Source organism: Brassica napus, chromosome C9 (genome assembly GCF_020379485.1).
Source record: "Brassica napus cultivar Da-Ae chromosome C9, Da-Ae, whole genome shotgun sequence".
Taxonomy (NCBI): domain Eukaryota; kingdom Viridiplantae; phylum Streptophyta; class Magnoliopsida; order Brassicales; family Brassicaceae; genus Brassica; species Brassica napus.
Genome location: NC_063452.1, coordinates 53,601,229 through 53,625,076, shown reverse-complemented (window position 1 = coordinate 53,625,076; position 23,848 = coordinate 53,601,229). Strand labels below are relative to the sequence as shown.

The window sequence follows — 23,848 nt, the reverse complement described above, 5'->3', positions numbered from 1 at the left end:
GGTGTTTGCTTTAATTTATAGGATTTTTATCGTTAAAACCCCTCAACTAAGTTTGTTTTGAGTAAAAACTTCAAACTAAGTATTTAATGAAAAAACCCTCAACCTAACGTTATTTAATGAGTTAAACCCTAGGGGTTTCTACATTAAGTAAACATAGTTGACGGGTTTTACCATTAAAAATTTAAAAAACAAGTAAAATCAAAATTTTATAATATTATTTAAAAATTAATAACTTTTTTTTGACAACATAAGCGAGAACTAAGTAACTGGACTGCGCGATTCAGAAAGCCAAACCGAAAGTATTGAATCGACATATAACATAGCTGAAGGAAAACTCCTCGCACCACTTGCAAGCTTGTTCGCCATAGTATTTTGTGCTCTTGGAATATGTCTGATTCAGAAGTTAGGGAAGAAAGTCTTACTGCGTCTAAATTCTTTATATAATTTTTGTTATATTTTCTCGGTTTTTACATTTTTAATTTATACATATATAATATTGATGTTAAAAACATGTCAAACTCATATATTTACAAAAAAAAATTAAAAATGCTAATTTTGAAAATTTAACTTACTAATTTTTAGATAATATTATAAAATTTTGATTTTTTTGATTTTTAAGGGTAAAACCTTTCAACTATGTTTACTTAATATAGAAACCCCTAAACTAAAGATTTACCGGTAGTATTGGTAATTATGACTTGTTATGGTTTACTTCATTAAATAAAGTTAGCTTGGGGGCTTTTACGTTAAATACTTAGTTTGAGGGTTTTTACCCAAAACAAACATAGTTGAGGGGTTTTAACGTTAAAAATCCTTATTTTTATAAACGTAAATATTTTTTTCTACATCGTAAGTATTCTTAACATTAACCATATTTTCAAACGTTTATAACTTTTTTGCACAAAATAATGTTATAATCAAAATGTATGGTCTTTTTCTACCATTTTGCAGATAATTTCATAATTTTTAAAGTCATATATTTGTTTGCTCTTACTCCATAAAACTTTGTAGTATATATTTTAAATTATTTTTCATAAACAAAAACGTATATCACAAAATAAAATTGCACATTTTATTCATAAATTTAGATTGAAAAATAAACTATGAAGTTATAAGAAAAAGTAAAATTAAAATTTTAATAAAATATTATGATATAAATTTCAATTATTTATACTAAAAAATTATAGTGTTGGGTCATAAATCTTTCCAATTCCAAAATTTTAGCACCCTTTAAAATAAATAAAGTAAATTTAATTTTTTTTTGGAATTATAATTTCGATTAAAATAAATTTGTTAAAAAAAATTGTCCCGCGCTGTTATTGTTTATTCGTAGAGTTTGACTGTGACCGTCTGAATATTTGTTTTCACTTTAAATTTTTTTTGTACTAAATAGTATAATATATATTTGTAAATTAAAATGTATTAACTAATTGTTAGTATAACATTTTAAAATATAACAATTTTATTTATTACTTTGAATAATTATATTTTTTTATTTTAATTGTTTATTATATCACAATTTTTCATAAATTATTAGTATTTATATATATGAAAATATTATACCAATAATTTATGAATAGATTATTTTATATTTTATTTATATATTATATAAATTGGTTATGGTACGTGGTTTTTACTTTATTATGTACTGCTAATAAATATCGGAATACATTTAATAAGTTAATTTAAATAAGGAAAAAACAAATATACTTAAATATATGTTCAATAAATATCTCAATGACCCGCGCGGAAACTCATGTATATAAATAAATATACCATTTTTTCACTTATATTTTTATGTAAAAATTTTTAATTTTACTTTGAAAGAGTTTTCATGTCAAAACATAGAATGTATGTGTTTATATTCATTTATAGACAATATTAAAAATGTATATTTTATAGTTTTTGATTAAAAATAAAATACAAATACGTCAACACCGATTAAAATATGCATTTTCTATGTGTTTAGGTAAGTTATTATGAATTTTAAATACTATTTAATATTTTTTAACTAATTAAAATAAGTAAACAAATTTATTTTAATTATTTACTAATTTAATAAGGTAATTTACAACGATAATTATAATATTCATAATTTTTTTTAAACTATGTAAAAAAATGTATTGTCAAAACCATGATTATTTTGTAACTTTAAGAGATCTTATACAATACATAATTATATTGGTAGATCACACACATTCTTCTTTTATGCATTATTTGCATTTTATGTACTCAAAAGAATTATATTTTTGATGAACTTGAACAATGAAACTATTCCTTTCCTACTCTATTTGTAATTTTTAATCTAATTATTCTTATTTTAGTTTTGATTTGTCCTTACCCACAATTTCTTACATAGAAAACTAAGGGTTGCACTAATTGACAACCAAATATGTCAATTTTTAGTTAATGATTGTAATAACTAATACCAAAATTTGCAAGGACTCATCACTAAATACTACAATTACCAACAATTAGTTTATGACAAAAAAATGCAATAGCCCATGCACCAAAAGTTGCAATTTTTCATGAGATAAATGTAATATTTCACTTATACGATTTCAAACTTCACTTATATCTCTGATAATCTATTCTAATTTAGGTGTAATTAAAGATTCCGTTAATAAACAATACATATTAAACCAAAGCATGAATTTAAATGTGCATAAATAAATATAATTGTTTTGGTTTTTATTTTGTTAATAGTTATCTATTAATAAATAAAATTATTTAAATAGGTCTAATCCACATAAAAGAAACTCAATCAGCCCAAAGAAAACACACCAAAACATGTTATAAACTATAAACTGTAATTAAAAACCATATATTGAATTTTTAATATATAAAATTATAAAATTATAAAATTTCCAAACAAACGAATTATCTAAATATTTAAAAGACATTTTAAGATTATTTAAAATGTATATCAATAGATATGAAAATAAAATTAAAAACTCATTAAAAACTTGTGCAGTTTTTACTTTTTAGAATGAATATACACATTTTAGATATTTTTATAACCTCTTACAAATCAATACAGTTTTATGATTAAAATTATAAAGTGTGTATTTTTTTAATACAAATCAATTTTAATTGGCTCTCTAACTACTTTATTCATATCCATTATTAATACTTCACATAAATATTTGTAACTTTTTTTTTAATATTTAAGTTAGTGTTTTAATGCTGAAAGTTACATCTCTTGACTTGTTTACATTAGAAGGTATATTTATCAACTTTTGAAATTAAAAGTTGCGTCTATTGTTTATGTTTTTCTAAATATATATTATACTGTATTTTTATAACATTTTAAATACAAATCATTTTTCCTTGGATCTCTATTAGAATTTTAAATTTGTGTTTAGTCATATCCATTTTTTGGTCAAATTATTTTGTTCATATCCATTTATTAATACTTCACATAAATATTTACAACTCATTAGTTAGTGTTAATATGAAAGTTGCATCTTTTAAGTTATAGTTTACATGAAAAGTTTCATTTATTAGTTTTGGAAATGAAAACTTGTGTCTTTTTATTTTTACTTTGTGCATATGTATTTAGGGAAATTGCAACAAATACCACATTCATAATAACACTTTTTATATTTACACTAACCACTTTTACCCTCATTTTTAATGAAAAATAAAAAACATTTATACCCCTAGGATTAACTAATCTAGACGTAAGGTTTAGAGTTGAGATGTGAGGTGAGTAAGGTTTTTGAATGTGAAATTTAGGATTTTAATAAATATATAAATAAATACATTAAATAAATTTTTTTTGAAAATAGTTTCAAGCACAATTATCGATTTTCAAAAAGAAATTTTGAAAAAAAAAACAAACAATTCAAAACAATTCCAAAAAAATTTATAAAAAAGTTTGAATTTGAAAAAAGTATAATTCAAAAACATAAAAATTTTATTATTATTTTTATTTATTTAATTTAATAATTATTTATTATATATAGAGAGAACAAGTGTACAAGAGTCTTTTTCAATTAATGAAAAAGTTATTTTTGAAAAGGGGAAATTGTCTTAAATACCACATCATAGTACCACTTTTTATGTTTACAAAAATCACTTTTACCCTCACTTTTAATGAATGGTAAAATACACTTATACCCCTAGGGTTAACTAATCTAGACTTAGGGTTTAGAGTTGAGGGATGGAGTAGAGTTTTTTGAATGTGAAATTTAGGATTCTAATAAATATATAAATAAATACTTAAAAATATAAATACAAATTTTAAAATATAGTTTCAAACATAATTTTTGATTTTCAAAAAGAAAATTTGAAAAAAAAATTAAAAAAAAATCAAAAAAAAAGTTCGAATTTGAAAAAGTATAATTCGAAAACATAATTTTTTTTATTTATTTAAATAATGATTTATTATATATATATAGATAACAAGGGTATAAGAATCTTTTGTCACTTAATGAATAATGTATTTTTGAAAATGTCTATTTAGTAGTGATAAAAATGAAAAGTGGTAGCATAAAAGTGGTATACATGTAATTTTTTTTTTTTTATTATAACAAAATCTGTTGAAAAAGAATCTAACAAAACTATATATTGATATTGTTTTTTATACGTAATTGTTGATTTGTTACTGAAAGATAAGCCAGAGGATTGGACTTAAAAATATAGATCCTCCGTGCCATGTCTGCTCTCAGTCCCTCTCTTTACTACCTCACCTTAACCCTAATTACAGGTAAATCTTGTCTCTTTCCGACATCAGATAAATCTTGTTGTTGTCTGCAAAGTCCCTTTTGATCTCTCTGTTCGAAAAACCTTGTCTTTCTTCTTGATGAATCTTGTCTGTTCAATTGATGTCTCTAACAAAATCCCTTTTATTCATTCTTGAATCTTGATACTTTTGGCAGATGCAATACATCGCTTCTGATTGATTATTGCTGTGAGGAAGAAAATGGTAGACATTATTACATAATCATTGATGTTGGCAAGAGTTTCAGAGAACAAGTCCTTCGTTGGTTTACCTTCTACAAGATTCCACGAATTGATTCTGTTAAGCCCTTCTTGAATTCTTACATCTTTTGTCTAAAAGATTGAAACCTAACTTTTACTGATTAATGATATTGTATTACATTTTGTAGATCATTCTAACTCATAGCACGCAGACGCAATTCATGGCCTAGATGATATTCGATCTTTTCAACCGCGTGGTTCAGCCATTGACACCAATCCACTTCCTGTCTTTCTATCTCAGTTCACCATGGAAAGGTAAAAAAAAAAACTTTTGTTTTTTTCTTTCCTTTTTTAGTAAGTGTTCTCTGATGAGACATTTGTGCAGCATTTCTACGAGGTTTTCTTATTTGGTTGAAAAGAAGGCTAAACAAGTACCTAGACGGGTCTCACAGCTTGACTGGAGAATCATAGAAGAGAACTGTGACAAACCATTCATTGCCTCTGGCTTATCTTTCACTAACCATGAAAGTGGTAACCATAAAATTTTCCCAATTTGAAAATATACCTTTAGTAGTGGAACAAATGAATAATTGTACAATGAAATTGGTAAACATGAAATTCTCCAATGTATTTATTAATACTTCACCAATATTTACAATTGTTTTTTATCTAAAAATCAATGTATTAATATGAAAACTTGAATCTTTTAAGTTTGTTACATGAAAAATTGTATCAATGAATGTTTTCATAGAAATTGCATTTATTATTTTTGAGATCAAACTTTTACTTTTCTCATATTAATTTAATAATATTTACATAAATATTTATCAATCTTTTATATCTAAAAGTCTGTTTATTGATATGAAAAAATAATATATTAAAAGTTGCATTTATTAGTTTTTAAAATGAAAAGTTGCATCTATTTCTTATGAAAAAATACAAATTTTAAAATTAATAATTTTTTAAAAATGAAAAGACACAACCTTTAGCATTACAATGAAGATACACAAAACTATAAATACATACATCATTTCATAATTTGGCAACCTTTTAAAATTAATTTTAGTTTTGTTATGAAAAGACACAATTTTTCAACTAATACATTTTAAAGGATGAAAAACATATATAAACATTTTTACATACAACATTTCATTATTAATTGTTTTTCATTGGTTACATGATTGAAAGACGTAACTTTTTGATTATAGGTAGTTATTTTTAAATGATATCTATACAATGTATTTTGAAGAGACACATAGCTACAAAAAATACTCTAATAATAGTTTAGCTAATAGATTATAATATAAAAATACAATCATATGATGAAAAACACACTCTTAACAACTTTCATATCCATTTTTTTAATAATTACATTTAAAAAAACGTAATACATTAATTGAGATTTCATATATATTTTAAAATAAACATATCTAAACATTTTTTCTCAACCATTTTCAATAGTTACATGGTCGAAAATGCACAATGTTTTATTATCAATTGTTTTTAATAATTATATGATTGAAAAAAACACAAGTTTTTAAAAGGGTATTATTTTTATCATTGCTTTTTAAAACTGGAACCCTTTATTAGCACCCTTTAACATAAACACCTTTTAAATCAATACATAAACAGTTACCATTAACTGCAGTGACACTTTAAATTACTGTAGAAACTTTTTATATCAAACAAAATCTTATATTGTGTCTGATAAATAATATTGTATTTGCTGTTTATAATAGTTAGTATTTTAACTATCTTTTTTTTTTAAACATAGTTAACCAAGACTGTCGCTCTAGCACATTTCCTATTAATTATGTTTGGTCGAAGTGGTAGTGATGTTTTTTGTTTGTTGTTAATTGCTTGAATCGCAAAATATGAAACTTTTAAATAATTGAAAAATATCTGTAATTAAAGAATTGAAAATATCTGTTATTGTTTCTAAGAATGATTTTTCCTCGTATTTAAATGTCACTCTAAAACACTGTCAAATTGTTATAAGAATAATAAGGACGATTTTCCCTCCTAATGTCGTAATGTTCTTAAACTAATAACCTAAATCATGGTAATTATTAGACTATTGTTTTAAAGGGTGTTATTTTTGTAACTGCTCTTTAAAAATTGGAACTCTTAAATAGCAACCTTTAACATAAAAACCTTTTAATTCCATAATTCACATACCTTAAAGGTCTGGTTTCCGTAATTAAACTAATAAATCTTGTATATAATAATTCTTAAGAAACTATAGTAAAATAAAAGAGTTTCACCAAAAAATCTCGCTAAAATTTAAAATAAAAATTAGTAAGTTTAAGAAGCGAAGACACAACTCTTAAAATTTGAAAACATATATATTTTAAAATAAACATATCTAAACATTTGAAAACTAATATATCATTTTAGAAGAGAAGACACAACTCCTAAAATTGATACTTTTTAGAGTTGCATGTTAAAAACACACATATATAAATTGACAACCTTTAAAATGAAAACATAACCTTTCAACTTAAGTAGAAATCACAATTTTTGGAATTAATTGAGATTACTATTATTAATAGATTTATTATAATTTGAATTAAACCAATACCGGTTTAAAGAGACACGGTCGTTACACAACCATCGGCAGAGCATATTCCATATATAAAGAGTAACTAGATTTTTGATCCGCGCTTAAAAAGCGCGGGTACTATTTTTGTTGTTTTATCTACAAATGGATTGATAAGTCTTTTGTTTTGATTATATAAAATGTCACATGATCAAGTTTCAATTATGCAGATCTATTTTTTGTTACTTAATTATATAAAAAGTGCGGGTATATGAATTGTTGATTATTTCTATAAATATACCATTAATGAAAATTGCACTTTTCTCAAAAATACTCTTATTTTTACAAGGAATTAATAAAATTTATTAATGGTATTTAAGTCTTTTGGTTTTGGACCTACAAATACACCTAAATGGATCTATAAATAATGAGCTTATATATATATTTAAAAGATATACTAACTTTAAATTTAATATAAGTATAAATATATTATGAATTATAAATAAATTAAGAAACATGAAAATATTATTTTCTTAAATATACGTATCAATATTCAAAATAGATCATTTGAATATTATACAGATTTTTAATACAAACCAAAATCCTATATCCTACACCATATATCCCTTATATACTAAAGCACAAGTTACTTGTGCAATCAGATTTTGACACATGTCAATTTTCTTCTTACAAAATTCAAACAATTAAATTTTTACTACAATTTTCTGTAGACAAAAAAATAACACGATTTTCCATTTCAAATATTTTGTAACCGCAAAAGAGTTCATATTTTCTCTCAAATTACCATTATCACGTTTCATGATTAATTCATTAACTTCCATTGTCAACTGTTTTGTCTCTCACATAACATTCAAGCAACAATTATTTTCCATATTTCTTCTTCTTCTTCTTCGAAAAACAAGAAGCAGAGCTTTTTTTTTTGCTAATAAATAAATCAAAACGCTGTTTCACAGAGTATTAATATAAGAAGCTGAAGTTATTTTTAACATGAAAAGATAGTCAAACTTTTTTTCGAAAAATGTATACACATCTATATCTAAAATTATAAAAAGGATGAAACTCAGCTTTGGTTTCAGATGGTAAAATATTCTCAATTCAATTTTGATTTTTTTTTTAAATTCAGGATTTTCTTTATTTTGTTTTTGTCAATAACTTTACATGTTTTATGTTTATTTCTCTATTTATACTTTAAAAGTATTTACAAACTAAACTGAATGTTTCAATATTTATATACTATATTTTAATATTGGTATACATCTCACCTTTCTATAAAAACAATCTTTAAAACATATATGATATATACATTTCTCAAAAGAATCACAAAAACGATTTTAGTATTTCCAGCTACTCTATTGGAATATAGTAACTTCTAAGTTTATGTGTCAACTTATTACAGATTTATAAAATATGTGTCTAACATAATACTTTTAAAAAAAACTGTTGACAGGCATTATAATTTTGTGATTATATAATTTATAATACATTAAAACTGACCCGTGCTTAACACGGGAGATAATCCTAGTCATATACATATTTGAATATTATTTTTCCATGTATAATGTTATTTTATACATAATATTGATATGGCAATTACGAGTGTTCAAGAATATTTTAAAAACTATCTTAAAATCAATTTTTAAATCTAAAATAAAAACACAAACTTATAATAGGTTATTAACAACGAAAATAAACTAAAATTGTCATATCAATAAGTTTTTATATATTATCATTTTTTGTTTGGTTAACATAATAAAATTTTATCAAATTCTAAGGAATCACTAATTTATGTAATATTAAAAAATATATGAGTAATTTAATCAATTTTTAAAAAAAGTACTATCAGATATTTTGTAATCGGATCAATGGTATCAGATCACAGGTTAATAGTGAGTTTTTGGGTTTTTACCGGGTTATATCGGATTTTTAATTAACAAATTTTTCATTAAATCCGAACCGGATTATATACAATGTATCAGGTATATAGGTTCAACCATGAATCTATGTCAGATATGAAAACAAATCTTAAAACTCAAACATTATTATAGAATAACTACCATATTTCGAACAAATACAATATTTTGAAGAGAAAAAAAAAACAAATGAAAAAATCCTAAAAACTCAATTGTTATGGTTTAAAAGAAAAATAATGGTAATTTGTAAATCAGTTTTCTATTTATAAATGAAAAAAAACAAACCCGCATTTTTTTAGTTTTGAGATAAAGTCTTAAAATCATTTAGTTAGAAAGTTTCAATATCTAATATTACTTTTTAAAATTATTGCAGATTTTAATTTATTTGTTATTATAAAAAAACGTGTATGGGCTATGAAATGGATTATATATAAACATAACTCATTTAATTAATTAACAAATTTGGGTCGTATCTAATTTATTTCACAAACATGGGCTAAAATAAGAAAATCAGCAATCCAATGTATATGTAAATACGAAGTTTTCTAACCTTAAATCTATGTTCACTCAGATTTATATAAAATTATTGCTACCGACTTGGTTTTTTTTGTTACATGTAGTCATATTCAAAATACATGCATATAATAGTAACATGTTGCTAACGATGTAACGTGATGAGCAACATGATACAAAATAAAACAAATGGAGGATGTAATGTATGATTTGCCAGAATATTAAAAATTACTTGTTTTACAACATCAAATCCGTTTAAATGTAATGATAGGCCCAAAAACCGAAAGACAATAATGCTATTAATGAAAATTTTAGTTTGTTCATAAATTTAAGGATAATTTTGGAAAAATGAAGTATTTCATTAAGGGCATAAAATGGAAATGGTTCCTTTTAATGGTATTGATTAAAAAGTAACACAACAATCATCAAATATATATTTTATTATAGCAATAATCTGCATGAAATCTTTAACTCCAAAGTTTCAGACAGCATGCGTCCAGGACACAACAGCAGCATATAGCAACCCAACTGCCAATAGACAAGACCAGCTTAGATTAACTTGTGAGCCTTTTTGTTTCTTTGCGATTATTATTATGTTGAGAATATGAGAGATTGAAATAACTAAAATAAGAACACTCTTTCTTACGTAAAAAATAAGCTGAATATTTTTTTCAAAAAAAAATTGTCTGAGTAGTGTATAAATATTTTGCAAAAGATTAACGTATGACTAGAAGCACTTATTAGTCTACAAAATAAAATTCTTTTTTTTTTGAATGAACGTAAATACAAAATAAAATTCAAAGGGTTTTGTTAAGTTTATAAATATATGAAGAACGTTTTCTTTAATTAGTTAAACGAACAAAGATAAATATGTACCATCGTTTTAAAAACCCATCAACTTCACCCTTGGACTTCGTCTCCACTGACGATACCCAAGGATCACCAACCACAGCATCTCTGGTCGGATAACCAATCGGCGGTGGACTTGTGTACGGCCCCTGTGAAGGTTTTTCCACTACGGCTAAAAATGATTATTAGGTTATATAACGAATTGGTGTTGATGGAATAACGGTTGGATATAAGATATCGATCGATCTCGGATTAAAAAGAATTAACTGAAGAATTAGAAAGATTACCCAAAGATTGATTCAATCTAACTCAATGATAAGTGGGGAGCTGAGGATTATGTAGAGGAGAGAATGTTGTGGTTTTAATTTAAAGGAGACGAATATTAAGAAGTCTTATGAACTACATACTTCTCAAAGGTTGGTGGTGTATATATATATATATATATAAATAGCTAGAGTTTATGAAGTTCTGGATAAGAAAAGCAGCTATAGACTTGTATTGTATTAAAATATATCCAACATTTTCTAAGATATATATAAAATATATTATTCCAAATTGGCAATTGAAACTGTGAAATAAAATATCAGTTGAGAATTAGAAGTTAGAAATCAAGTTATTTTTGGTACAATATCTAACTAAATCTCTTATAAAGTTTCTTACTAGACCAAAAAAAGGAAAACAAGTTTGAATTCAAAAAGCCAAGGTGTCTTAGAGTTGACCATATAGGATTTTCATGAGTAGAAATTCATTTTGGGTTTATCTTTATAATTTGACCAAAGATATTTTTTTTTTGGTAAAAATGTTAAGATTTGATTATCGGATTTCAATTTTTTACAGAAAAACAGAGAAGACTAGAAAGAGAGAAATGAAGAACAACTAAACAAACACTCTAGCTAAGCTAAGCATGGACTAATACAACGAGAAGAGCAACAGACCAAGGGAATATCAAACTCAGTACAAAAATGCTTGCCACAAAAAAGAGAGCTAGAAGTTAAAAAGAGATCATGTACCCGGTAAAAATTGGCTTGCCCGATGAACATGTCTAAGACCCGAGACCAGCATGTAACACCTTCGATCCGGATTAAGTCAAAGTTAATTAGTTTGCCATGCACCAATCAAACAAGAACATGCACGACGAACTAAAGAACTCTAACCAGATCGAAGATATTACTATATACTCTTAAACATCCGACCAGAGGTTCCCAGATTAGATTTAAAATCCCAAGATCAAATATCCAAGAATAGGTTTCCTAGCGATCTCAAGTTAAGGCTTTGCAACCCGAATTTGAGATCGTTAGCTAGTTCGACCCGGACTAAGACTAGTATCATATGGAATCTAGAAATTTTACAAACCTTTCTTATTCATATATCCTTTAGTTTCAACTACATCAAAACAATTATATATGCTCAGCCGATATTCAAAGCTACATCGTACATATTACAAAACGTACATGTTTGCAAAAAGTAGCAAATCTACACCAACAGCTTTGTGTTCCTCCAATCCCGAATGGAACCTACTACGGTTTACCTGCTAAACAAAGAGTCTAATGAGCAACTAATTTGCTCAGTGAGTCGGTTTCTTAACAATTAAATCACCCTCCCCCCCCCCCCCCCCCCCCCCCCCCCCCCCCACAATATGCATCAATCATCAAGCAGTAGAGATTAATTATTTTAAGCAATATAAAATGCAAAACTTAAAGCAATCAAGTAATCCAATCATCCACTCTTCACAAGTGGATATATCTTCATAGATCGTCGAGGACTGCCTCTCGCCATTCGTTCCAATCTCGATACAAAGTTCATCCTACATCCCTTCTTGCGCCCATTTACTCTAAACACAAAGTCTAAAAATCTAATGACATGGAACTCACACTTGCCTCATCGTCATGCAGCCACACGGTCGAGGGTAGCTAACCCTATCACATGTGTCTTCGTGTTCTGCTCGGAACTGATTAAGGCCCCAGATAAGGTACGGGCCTCAAGTGGACACCAATGACTCTCACGACTCTCCACCCGAGTGTCGGACCCTCAAAAATCATTCTTAATTCGAAGACTGTGGCTTTGCGGGTTTCCCCGTTAATACATGCTCAAAAATGTTATACTATCCGAGCCGAGGCCCCAATAATATAACGCAATCATACAAGTATATGCGTCACAATAAAAAATACATCACAATTATGTTATACCCCGAGCCAAGGCGCGAATGATATAACTTAATATCTTTCACAAGCAACAATCATCCCCTATATATTAATCCTAGAGCATTACAACATGTTTTCGTAGTGACGTGTCATCACTAAGATGATTCTTAGAATCCTTAGAAAAATAAGTTGGTCCATATAAATATATATTATACTTTTTATTAAACTAACTATCAAATTGATTAATAGTGTACAAAAGAATATTCACAATTATTTCCTTAAATAAAAGCTACAGATTTACCAAATATGATTAACATATATATGACAATTAATGATTATGAATAATACATATTTGATAATAATATTTGCATCCTCTTTTTTTTTTTTAATTTTATATTATTAAAAGAATTGACCAATCACATTAAGTATATAATAAAAAAATCAAGTTTTTCTTATATGTTATATTTTCAATTTTTTAAAATGACTATAAATTATTAAAAATGGTAAAGTCCCATATTGAAAATTTTGTGATCAATGATTGACATTTTTTGTTTAAGAAAAATACAAATGATCATAAATCATATGAATATGAAGTCTCATCAATAGATATTCATACTATATATACATATATATATATATATATATATGTATATATTAATATCATTTAAATTAAATTATATACTACATAAATATCTTAATTTAAAAATTTGTAGTGAAAAATAATTGAGATCTTAATATTTTAATTTTGAAATGTGTATTGAAAAATATCAAAATAAATGTTTTGTGATTAACAGTTTAAATTTTTGTTACAACAAATATACAAATGTTAATAAAATCATATGAGTAGGAAGTGTCAATAATAAATATTTATATTAAAATATACTATTTATATGTCAATATCACTAGAGTTTAATTATATAGCATATAAAGTAAATAAAATGGTTTTTTGATTTATTTACCAAAAACATGATTGTAAATAAACAAAAGGTATTAGTTTGATTTATGTGCTTACTCTAATGTATATATATTTTATGTATACATATTAGTTTTTAAATAGGTGGTTTATAATATGTTATTTGATCATGACAATGCCAAAAATACACTTCTTTATATCAAAGTGATTTTTAATATTGGAATCACTTTAATGTATTATTTCATTCAAATTAAACAATAGTCTTGATTTTTATTCCTAAAAAGCTTTTAATGAAATATCCCGACAAGATTTCAATCAACTTCTTTTGAATTTGTTCGAAGAATGAGAGATTTGATCGTTCGTCTAATATTTGTTTCTCCCTAATACCCTATCTAGCTATATCATAATTGTAAGAATTGGTGAATATATACTAGACAAAAATTTATATTTTTAGTCTTCACTTATATTCTATAATAGCTTGATATATTAGATTTGAACACTAACCTATGAATAGAGTCTTCAAAAATTTGATTCTTAGATATGTATCTGGAGTGGAAGAAAAAAAACTATCAGTGAAATAAAAACTAGAACGAAAACACAATTTTGAGGTAGAAAATGAAATCACTTATGGAGAGTCAATAGTAAACATATCGAGATCAGAAATCCTAATTCCCTTTGTCATTTTACAATCGATGTTGCCTATCTGGTTTTGGTGATTTGTGTAAGCCGCAAAACTTAATTTTTTTGTGCATATGAAATCTCAAAAATAATTAAAATGAGCTGTAATACGTTAACTCTTCAACAATGATGATACATTTAAGAGACCAACATTCGTCATTTTACAATCAATAAAAATTGTTGTGTTGCAAAATGTTAAAACCATTTAATGAACAAACATTAGTATAAAAACTCACCACGCATGCGCGTGGGTTATCATATAGTTATCAATATATTTCTAAACACACAACCTAACAACGCATCAATCAATACTCTTGTTTTGCAGGCCAAACCGCACAATCAACAATTTAAACCCTTAACCAAGACTCACCTCAACACTTAGGTGAAAGTTCCAGACTGCAAATGCTCCTATGTCGCGGTCGGCTTCGCCCTAAGCTTCTATCGGGAAAACTCTAGAACATTAGAAATCTAAACAAAGGAAGGGTAGGGTAATAAAGACTATCTAAGAAAAAAAAATCTAATTAAAAAGGAAAGCTAAAGACCAAAATTTTACCTTAAGGCTTGGATGCTCTTGGGTGACTATGGTCGGATTTTAGATGTGGGGAATGAACTAAGAGGGTGGTCTGCTATTTATAGGCTAGATAATGAGTTCATGGGAGGTATAGATCATGCATGGCAAGCAGAAGGTGTCCCTGCCTCCCAAACCAACCACTAGAAGAAGTATTTGGAGAGGAATAGTGCCACCTTGCCGACAGAGTATTGAACATGCGACCACCTTCATATGTGGTCGTCTGTGAGAATCTCAAGGAACCAGTAGGCCACCTTCGTATGTTTTGACTAAATATTTGTTGTGAAAATTATATTTTTCTAGTAAATGATATATCTGTCAGTCGTTAAAATGAATGGACTTAGTGTATTGAGATTTGATAACAAGATTTTATTCATTGACTAAATATTTGTTGTGGAAGAATCTTGTTATCAAATTTTAATACATTAAGTTTCATTCATTTTAATGATAGACAGAAGTATCATTTACTAGAAAATTGAGTATTCCTTTTGTTACCTATATATATATATATGCATTTCTCCCTTATTCTAGAATACTAAGAGTCTGAGACCAAACAAAATAAAGTTTGATAAACAAACATTCATTCAAACGATGGCTCTGTCAACCTCTCAACTTTTTGCCTTGTTCTCTGCTATTTATTTCCCAATCAAAACGTACATATTTATATATTTTCTCTCATGCTAAGTTATTTATCAGTGTTGCGTTTATTTGAGATTTTTGCTACACACGTTTTCATTTTAATTTAAGAACAATATTAGTCACTCATGTTGGATAATGCTTGTGAAAACTTAACATATTATTAGATGTTTAATACGTTAAGATAAACACAATAAGGAAACCTAAAAATAGGAAAAGAAAGTTTCTATTTAGGTTAGGTTTGTGTTTTCCATATCCCACATGTTAAAGGAAATTGTCTTTCATATAAATAGAGGTCTAATGGAGAAGTGTTCCATAAGATCAATAAGATTAAGATAAGGGATCTAAGAAAAACATTGAAAGCTATAGTTTTGAGTAGTTTCTGAAGCTAGTAAAGAAAAGTTGTTCTTTATAATTCTTGTGTTTCTAGAGATCTCTGAAATTTGAATTGGTATCAGAGCCTCAGGTTGGAGACTCGATCTAAGCTTAAGTTGTAGCTTAAGATCCTGGTGCTTGTGAATGTACAAGAGATCGCGAAGGCAAGATGGCTGACGTGACTAGAGCTTCACGCACGAAGGACTTTGGATCTACATCCATCCAATGTCCGATGTTGTCATCGACAAACTACACAGTTTGGTCGATGAGGATGAAGGTTCTACTTCGTGTTCATGAAGTGTGGGACACGATCGAACCCGGTTCAGATGATCAAAAGAAGAACGATGTTGCGATAGCTCTTTTGTTTCAATATGTTTCCGAAACATTGATTCTTCACACTACAAGAAAAGTTGGATATGGCAACACAATTTTGCAACTTTTATTTTTTGTTAAAAATTCGCAAAATTTTTTGCAAATTTTTTGCAATAATGACCATACATCACAATTTAGTCACAATTTTATTGCAAAATCATAACAAAATCTTTTTGTTGCAAATTATGTTGCTAAATTGCAATATTTTTATAACATATGAACATATGTTGTAAATTTATGAGAATTATTCAACGATAACGAGTTGACGTTTTTTAGCATTAAAAACATGTCACAAAAATGTAACGATTAAGAAGAACTCTTATGACAATTGTGAAATTATATATTTTGGATTTTTTAACTCTTAATAACCGTGGTTGGTTTCATTTTATTTGGTTCAGGTGTCAACAAAAACATTTCCCATAAAACTAATTAGTTTTGGCCTGATATATCATTAACTTTTCTTATCTGATTTAAGATTGATGAATTTTTTTTTAGTCTAGTTTATATCTATTTGATTTATATCTATACATATTTTCATAGTTATTAGGTTTTGTGCATATCCACAACTGAGAAAAAGAATATTGCATAGCCTAATTCTACGTTTGATTTTCATTCAAAATATTTAAAATAAGTACAAATATTCTAACCAAACTAATAACAACCTTTTTGATATTTCAGTTGTCTAACAGTTCAGAATCTTCTTTAGATAAGTACAAATGGATGCAAATATTCTGACGGTTAGATTTTTTTTTGAATATAATCACAATTATATTAACGCTTATACATTTATATATGTATGACTTTCTGCTTTCTCTGTCTCTATATATATTCCAAACTTTCTCTGGAATACAAACTAAAACATAACCCAAATACCCATCTATAATTATAAGAATACAAACTAAAACATAACCCAAATACCCATCTGTAATTATAAGCCACATACATACATTTCTATATTTAGTATTAGCATTTTCAATTTCACTGGACGAGTTGTGTTTGTTTGTATAGGTTCTCACAGACATGTGTTTTAGCTTTTGCTGGAGTCAGATTATTTCAGTTAATTTGTTGTATGTTTCGTAGTCAAATAGTCTGTGAGATCTGATGGTTGCTGGGTTTGAGTAGAAAATACCAGGTATGTCTCTGAGGAATTATAATTATTTCTTTTGAATGCCTTATAAATTTGTTTTCTTAACTACATTCTTCTTATGTTCAACAGTCATTCTAATCAATGGTGGATTTTCTGCTATTTTCCCAGAGAAGCACACATCAAAAAGGATATATAGAAGCTTGACGAAATAGAGAAAACCAGTCACAAAAAAAATATAGAGAAAATAGTGAAAAGTATATTTTTCCTCACAATCACTTGGTGTAAAAAACATTCTCTCATTTTTGTATTTTATATTTATTTACTGTGAATTTTGTAAAAAGTTATTATAATTTGTTGGGTGGTTTCGTCTTTGATTGCTAAAGATATAGTTATTTTAATTGTTACAAATTTATCTAATAATCAGTTTAATGAGTTTTGTTCAAATAACCAGCTTATTATTATTTTAATTAATCAAATAGAAAATATTAAAACCAAAAAATATACCGTGAAAAGAAAACCAATGCACATTACAAAAAAAAACAATTCAACCATACATTGCATCGTTGCATTGGACTAGACATTGTCGTGATAATTTAATAAACTAATGGTTGCATATAATATTTTAAAACATTTTTCTTTTGATTATTGGTTACAATAGTTGTTAGAAATTTGCAATAGTGCTTGCTATATGTGTTTGGTAGCAATGATTTACAACGACGTGGAGTAGCAAATTAGATGTTGTAATTTTGCTTTAAATTTACTACACCATTGTCATCACATTAATGCAACAAATATAACAAGAACATAATTTATCGCAAATTTTGCAATACTCATGCAACAAATATGATTTTGCAACAGTCAATACGCAACAAGATAAAATTTGTTGAGACTTCGTTACAATTTCTATGTTTGCAACAATATACTGATTTTTTGCAATAATTTTTTATGTGTTGCAATACTATTATTTTCTTGTAGTGTCAGGTGTGAGAACAAACTGCATCAAAAGAGATCTGGAACGCCATCAAGTCGCGACACCTAGGAGTTGATCGTGTGAGGGAGGCGAGACTTCAGACGTTGATGACGGAGTTTGATATGTTGAAGATGGATGATAACGATACGGTCGATGACTTCGCGGGGAAGATATCGGGCCTATCATCCAAAGCAACCTCGTTGGGAGAAAGCATAGAAGAATCCAAGATGGCCAAGAAGTTCTTGAAGGGTCTTCCGAGACACAAGTATATCCAGATCGTAGCATCACTTGAGCAATTCCTAGATCTCAACTCAACGGGGTTTGAAGACATAGTTGGAAGGCTTAAGGCGTACGAGGAGCGGGTAGGAGGAGAAATTCAGAAAGAAGACCAAGGGAAGCTGATGTTTTCGAACAATGAAGAGCATAGTCAGAGGGGCTATGAGAATTCCCGTGGTAGAGGAAGAGGAAGGAATGGTAGAGGCAGAGGTTGAGGTAGGTCACACAACCAAAACCGTGTGTCACACGCCGAAGATAACAACTCGAAGAAGAATCTTTCAAAGCTGATATGTTGGAGATGTGACAAGCCTGGTCACTACACAACTGTCTGTCCGAGAAGACATAGAAGAATCAAGAAACCAACCTAAACGAGACAGAAGAGGCCGATGCACTCTATGTACACGAGGTGGTGTTTTTGAACGAAGATAAGGTGATTCCGAAGAATCTTGATATCGACAAAGGCAATGAAAGTGTCTGGTATTTGGATAATGGAGCGAGCAATCACATGACAGGGAACAAGGAGTTCTTTTCGAGTTTGAATCTCAACACCAAAGGGAAGGTGAAGTTTGGTGATGGATCGTGTGTTGATATTGTAGGAAAGGGTGTGGTTACCTTTGTGTGCAAGACTGGAGAGAAGAAGACACTCAAGGACATATACTACATACCCGACCTGAAGCACAACATATTGAGTCTTGGGCAAGCAACAGAAAAAATATGTGTGGTTAACATGAAAGATGTCTACTTAACGCTCACAGATTTGCATGGAAGGTTACAAGTTCGTGTGACAAGATCTCCAAACCGTCTCTACAAGACCCCTATGGAGATAAGCTACACGGAGTGTTTACATGTCAGGGACGTAGATGCTACATGGAGGTGGCATGCTCGACTAGAACATATAAGCTATGGAGTGATGAACAACATGGTAAGGAAGGAGATGGTCGTAGGAATGTGTAACACACGAAGAAAGCGTGTGTGACGCATGTCTCGCTGGGAAGAAAATCAGAGATTCATTCCCGACTAAGGCCATGGTTCGTACATCAAAGTCATTGGGATTATTGCTTGGAGATTTGTGTGGACGAATCGCACCACCAACGCCAGCAGATAATCGTGAGGCATTCTATCGGTTCAAAAGATTTCACACTGATAGAGGAGGAGAGTTTGCCTCAGATGAGCTCAATCTAGTTTGTGAAGAAAATTGGATTGAAGCTATGGCAGACGAGTTGGAGTTTATCACAAGAAACAAGATATGGGAGCTTGTAGATAGACCGAATGGTTCTGAGAAGAAAGAAGAAGAAGATCGAGTGTATGTGTTACACAAGGCTCTATATGGGTTACGTCAGGCACCCAGGGCATGGAATGTAAAACTCTATCAGGTTCTCAAAGAGATGAGATTTGAGAAGTGCACGAAGGAACCATCAGTGTACCGCAAGAATGAAGGAGGAGACGTCTTGATCATAGCCATCTACGTTGATGATCTATTTGTGACAGGAACTTCGCTTAAGGTAATTAGGCAATTCAAGGAGGAGATATCTAAGAAGTTCGAGATGTCAGATCTAGGTAAGCTAACATACTACCTTGGCATAGAGGTGATTCAAAGAGCAGACAGAATAAAACAAGGAAGGTATGCTCAAGGAATCATGTATGACACAAAAGTGGAAGTGTGTAACACGACTCCCGCAGGGGTATGTGACACAAAGATGGAAGCGTGTGACCCACGTACCACTAGAGTCAAGGTTAAAGATCTCAAAGGCTGAAGATGAACGAGAGATAGATGTCAATTTTGACTCATGTCAATTTTTTTTTTACAAAATTCAAACAATTAAATTTTTACTACAATTTTCTGTAGACCAAAAAATAACACGATTTTCCATTTCAAATATTTTGTAACTGCAAAAGAGTTCATATTTTCTCTCAGATTACCATTATCACGTTTCATGATTAATTCATTAACTTCTATTGTCAACTGTTTTGTCTTTCACATAACATTCAAACAACGATTATTTTCCATATTTCTTCTTCTTCTTCTTCGAAAAACAGGAAGCAGAGCTTTTTTTTTTGCTAATAAATAAATCAGAACGCTATTTCACAGAGTATTAATATAAGAAGCTGAAGTTATTTTCAACATGAAAAGATATTCAAACTTTTTTTTGAAAAATGTATACACATCTATATCTAAAATTATAAAAAGGATGAAACTCAGCTTTGGTTTCAGATGGTAAAATATTCTCAATTCAATTTTGATTTTTTTTTTAATTTCAGGATTTTTTTTATTTTGTTTTGGTCAATAACTTTACATGTTTTATGTTTATTTCTCGATTTATACTTTAAAAGTATTTACAAACTAAACTGAATGTTTCAATATTTATATACTATATTTTAATACTGGTATACATCTCACCTTTCTATAAAAACAATCTTTAAAACATATATGATATATACATTTCTCAAAAGAATCACAAAAACGATTTTAGTATTTCCAGCTGCTCTATTGGAATATAGTAACTTCTAAGTTTATGTGTCAACTTATTACAGATTTATAAAATATGTGTCTAACATAATATTTTTTTTTTTAAAACTGTTGACAGGCATTATAATTTTGTGATTATATAATTTATAATTCATTAAAACTGACCCGCGCTTAACACGGGAGATAATACTAGTCATATACATATTTGAATATCGTTTTTCCATGTATAATGTCATTTTATACATAATATTGATATGGCAATTACGAGTGCTCAAGAATATTTTAAAAACTATCTTAAAATCAATTTTTAAATCTAAAATAAAAACACAAACTTATAATAGGTTATTAATAACGAAAATAAACTAAAATTGTCATATCGATAAGTATTTATATATTATCATTTTTTGTTTGGATAACATAATAAAATTTTATCAAATTCTAAGGAATCACTAATTTATGTAATATTAAAAAATATATGAGTAATTTAATCAATTTTAAAAAAAATTACTATCAGATATTTTGTAATCGGATCAATGGTATCAGATCACAGGTTAATAGTGAGTTTTTGGGTTTTTACCGGGTTATATCAGATTTTTAGTTAACAAATTTTTCATTAAATCCGAACCGGATTATATACAATGTATCGGGTCTATAGGTTCAACCATGAATCTAGGTCAAATATGAAAACAAATCTTAAAACTCAAACATTATTATAGAACAACTACCATATTTCGAACAAATACAATATTTTGAAGGGAAAAAAAAAACAAATGATAAAATCCTAAAAAATCAATTGTTATGGTTTAAAAGAAAAATAATGGTAATTTGTAAATCAGTTTTTGATTTATAAATGAAAAAAAAAACAAACCCGCATTTTTTTAGTTTTGAGATAAAGTCTTAAAATCATTTAGTTAGAAAGTTTCAATATCTAATATTAATTTTTAAAATTATTGCAGATTTTAATTTATTTGTTATTATAAAAAACGTGTATGGGCTATGAAATGGATTATATATAAACATAACTCATTTAATTAATTAACAAATTTGGGTCGTATCTAATTTATTTCACAAACATGGGCTAAAATAAGAAAATCTGCAATCCAATGTATATGTAAATACGAAGTTTTCTAACCTTAAATCTATGTCGTCCACTCAGATTTATATAAAAGTAATGCTACCGACTTGGTTTTTTTTGTTACATGTAGTCATATTCAAAATACATGCATATAATAGTAACATGTTGCTAACGATGTAACGTGATGAGCAACGTGATACAAAAGAAAACAAATGGAGGATGTAATGTATGATTTGCCAGAATGTTAAAAATTACTTGTTGTACAACATCAAGTCCGTTTAAATGTAATGATAGGCCCAAAAACCGAAAGACAATAATGCCATTAATGAAAATTTTAGTTTGTTCATAAATTTAAGGATAATTTTGGAAAACTGAAGTATTTCATTAAGGGCAATAAATGGAAATGGTTCCTTTTAATGGTATTGATTAAAAAGTAACACAACAATCATCAAATATATATTTTATTATAGCAATAATCTGCATGAAATCTTTAACTCCAAAGTTTCAGACAGCATGCGTCCAGGACACAACAGCAGCATATAGCAACCCAACTGCCAATAGACAAGACCAGCTTAGATTAAATTGTGAGCCTTTTTGTTTCTTTGCGATTATTATTATGTTGAGAATATGAGAGATTGAAATAACTAAAATAAGAACACTCTTTCTAACGTAAAAAATAAGCTGAATATTTTTTTCAAAAAAAATAGTCTGAGTAGTGTATAAATATTTTGCAAAAGATTAACGTATGACTAGAAGCACTTATTAGTCTACAAAATAAAATTCTTTTTTTTTGAATGAACGTAAATACAAAATAAAATTCAAAGGGTTTTGTTAAGTTTATAAATATATGCAGAACGTTTTCTTTAATTAGTTAAACGAGCAAAGATAAATATGTACCATCGGTTTAAAAACCCATCAACTTCACCCTTGGACTTCGTCTCCACTGACGATACCCGAGGATCACCAACCACAGCATCTCTGGTCGGATAACCAATCGGCGGTGGACTTGTGTACGGCCCCTGTGAAGGTTTTTCCACTACGGCTAAAAATGATTATTAGGTTATATAACGAATTGGTGTTGATGGAATAACGGTTGGATATAAGGATATCGATCGATCTCGGATTAAAAAGAATTAACTGAAGAATTAGAAAGATTACCCGAAGATTGATTCATTCTAACTCAATGATAAGTGGGGAGCTGAGGATTATGTATAGGAGAGAGTGTTGTGGTTTTAATTTAAAGGAGACGAATATTAAGAAGTCTTATGAACTACATACTTGTCAAAGGTTGGTGGTGTATATATATATATAAATAGCTAGAGTTTATGAAGTTCTGGATAAGAAAAGCAGCTATAGACTTGTATTGTATTAAAATATATCCAACATTTTCTAAGATATATATAAAATATATTATTCCAAATTGGCAATTGAAACTGTGAAATAAAATATCAGTTGAGAATTAGAAGTTAGAAATCAAGTTATTTTTGGTACAATATCTAACTAAATCTCTTATAAAGTTTCTTACTAGACCC

At 28.0% G+C, this 23,848-nt stretch overlaps 1 protein-coding gene and 1 long non-coding RNA gene across 2 annotated transcripts; one reads left to right on the top strand and one right to left on the bottom strand.

The window, feature by feature from the left end:
• The first annotated feature begins 18,605 nt into the window (after window positions 1-18,605).
• Window positions 18,606-19,750, top strand: LOC106373423. Its single transcript, XM_048768112.1, has 2 exons — window positions 18,606-18,984; window positions 19,200-19,750. The coding sequence occupies exons 1-2, from the start codon at window positions 18,606-18,608 to the stop codon at window positions 19,748-19,750; spliced, it is 930 nt and encodes a 309-aa protein (XP_048624069.1).
• A 1,990-nt stretch (window positions 19,751-21,740) lies between these two features.
• Window positions 21,741-23,848, bottom strand: LOC125592368. The gene is made up of 3 exons (XR_007328267.1): window positions 23,475-23,848; window positions 23,214-23,358; window positions 21,741-22,867 (listed from the first exon to the last, which is right to left on the bottom strand). It is a non-coding gene; the product is annotated as an uncharacterized LOC125592368 (long non-coding RNA).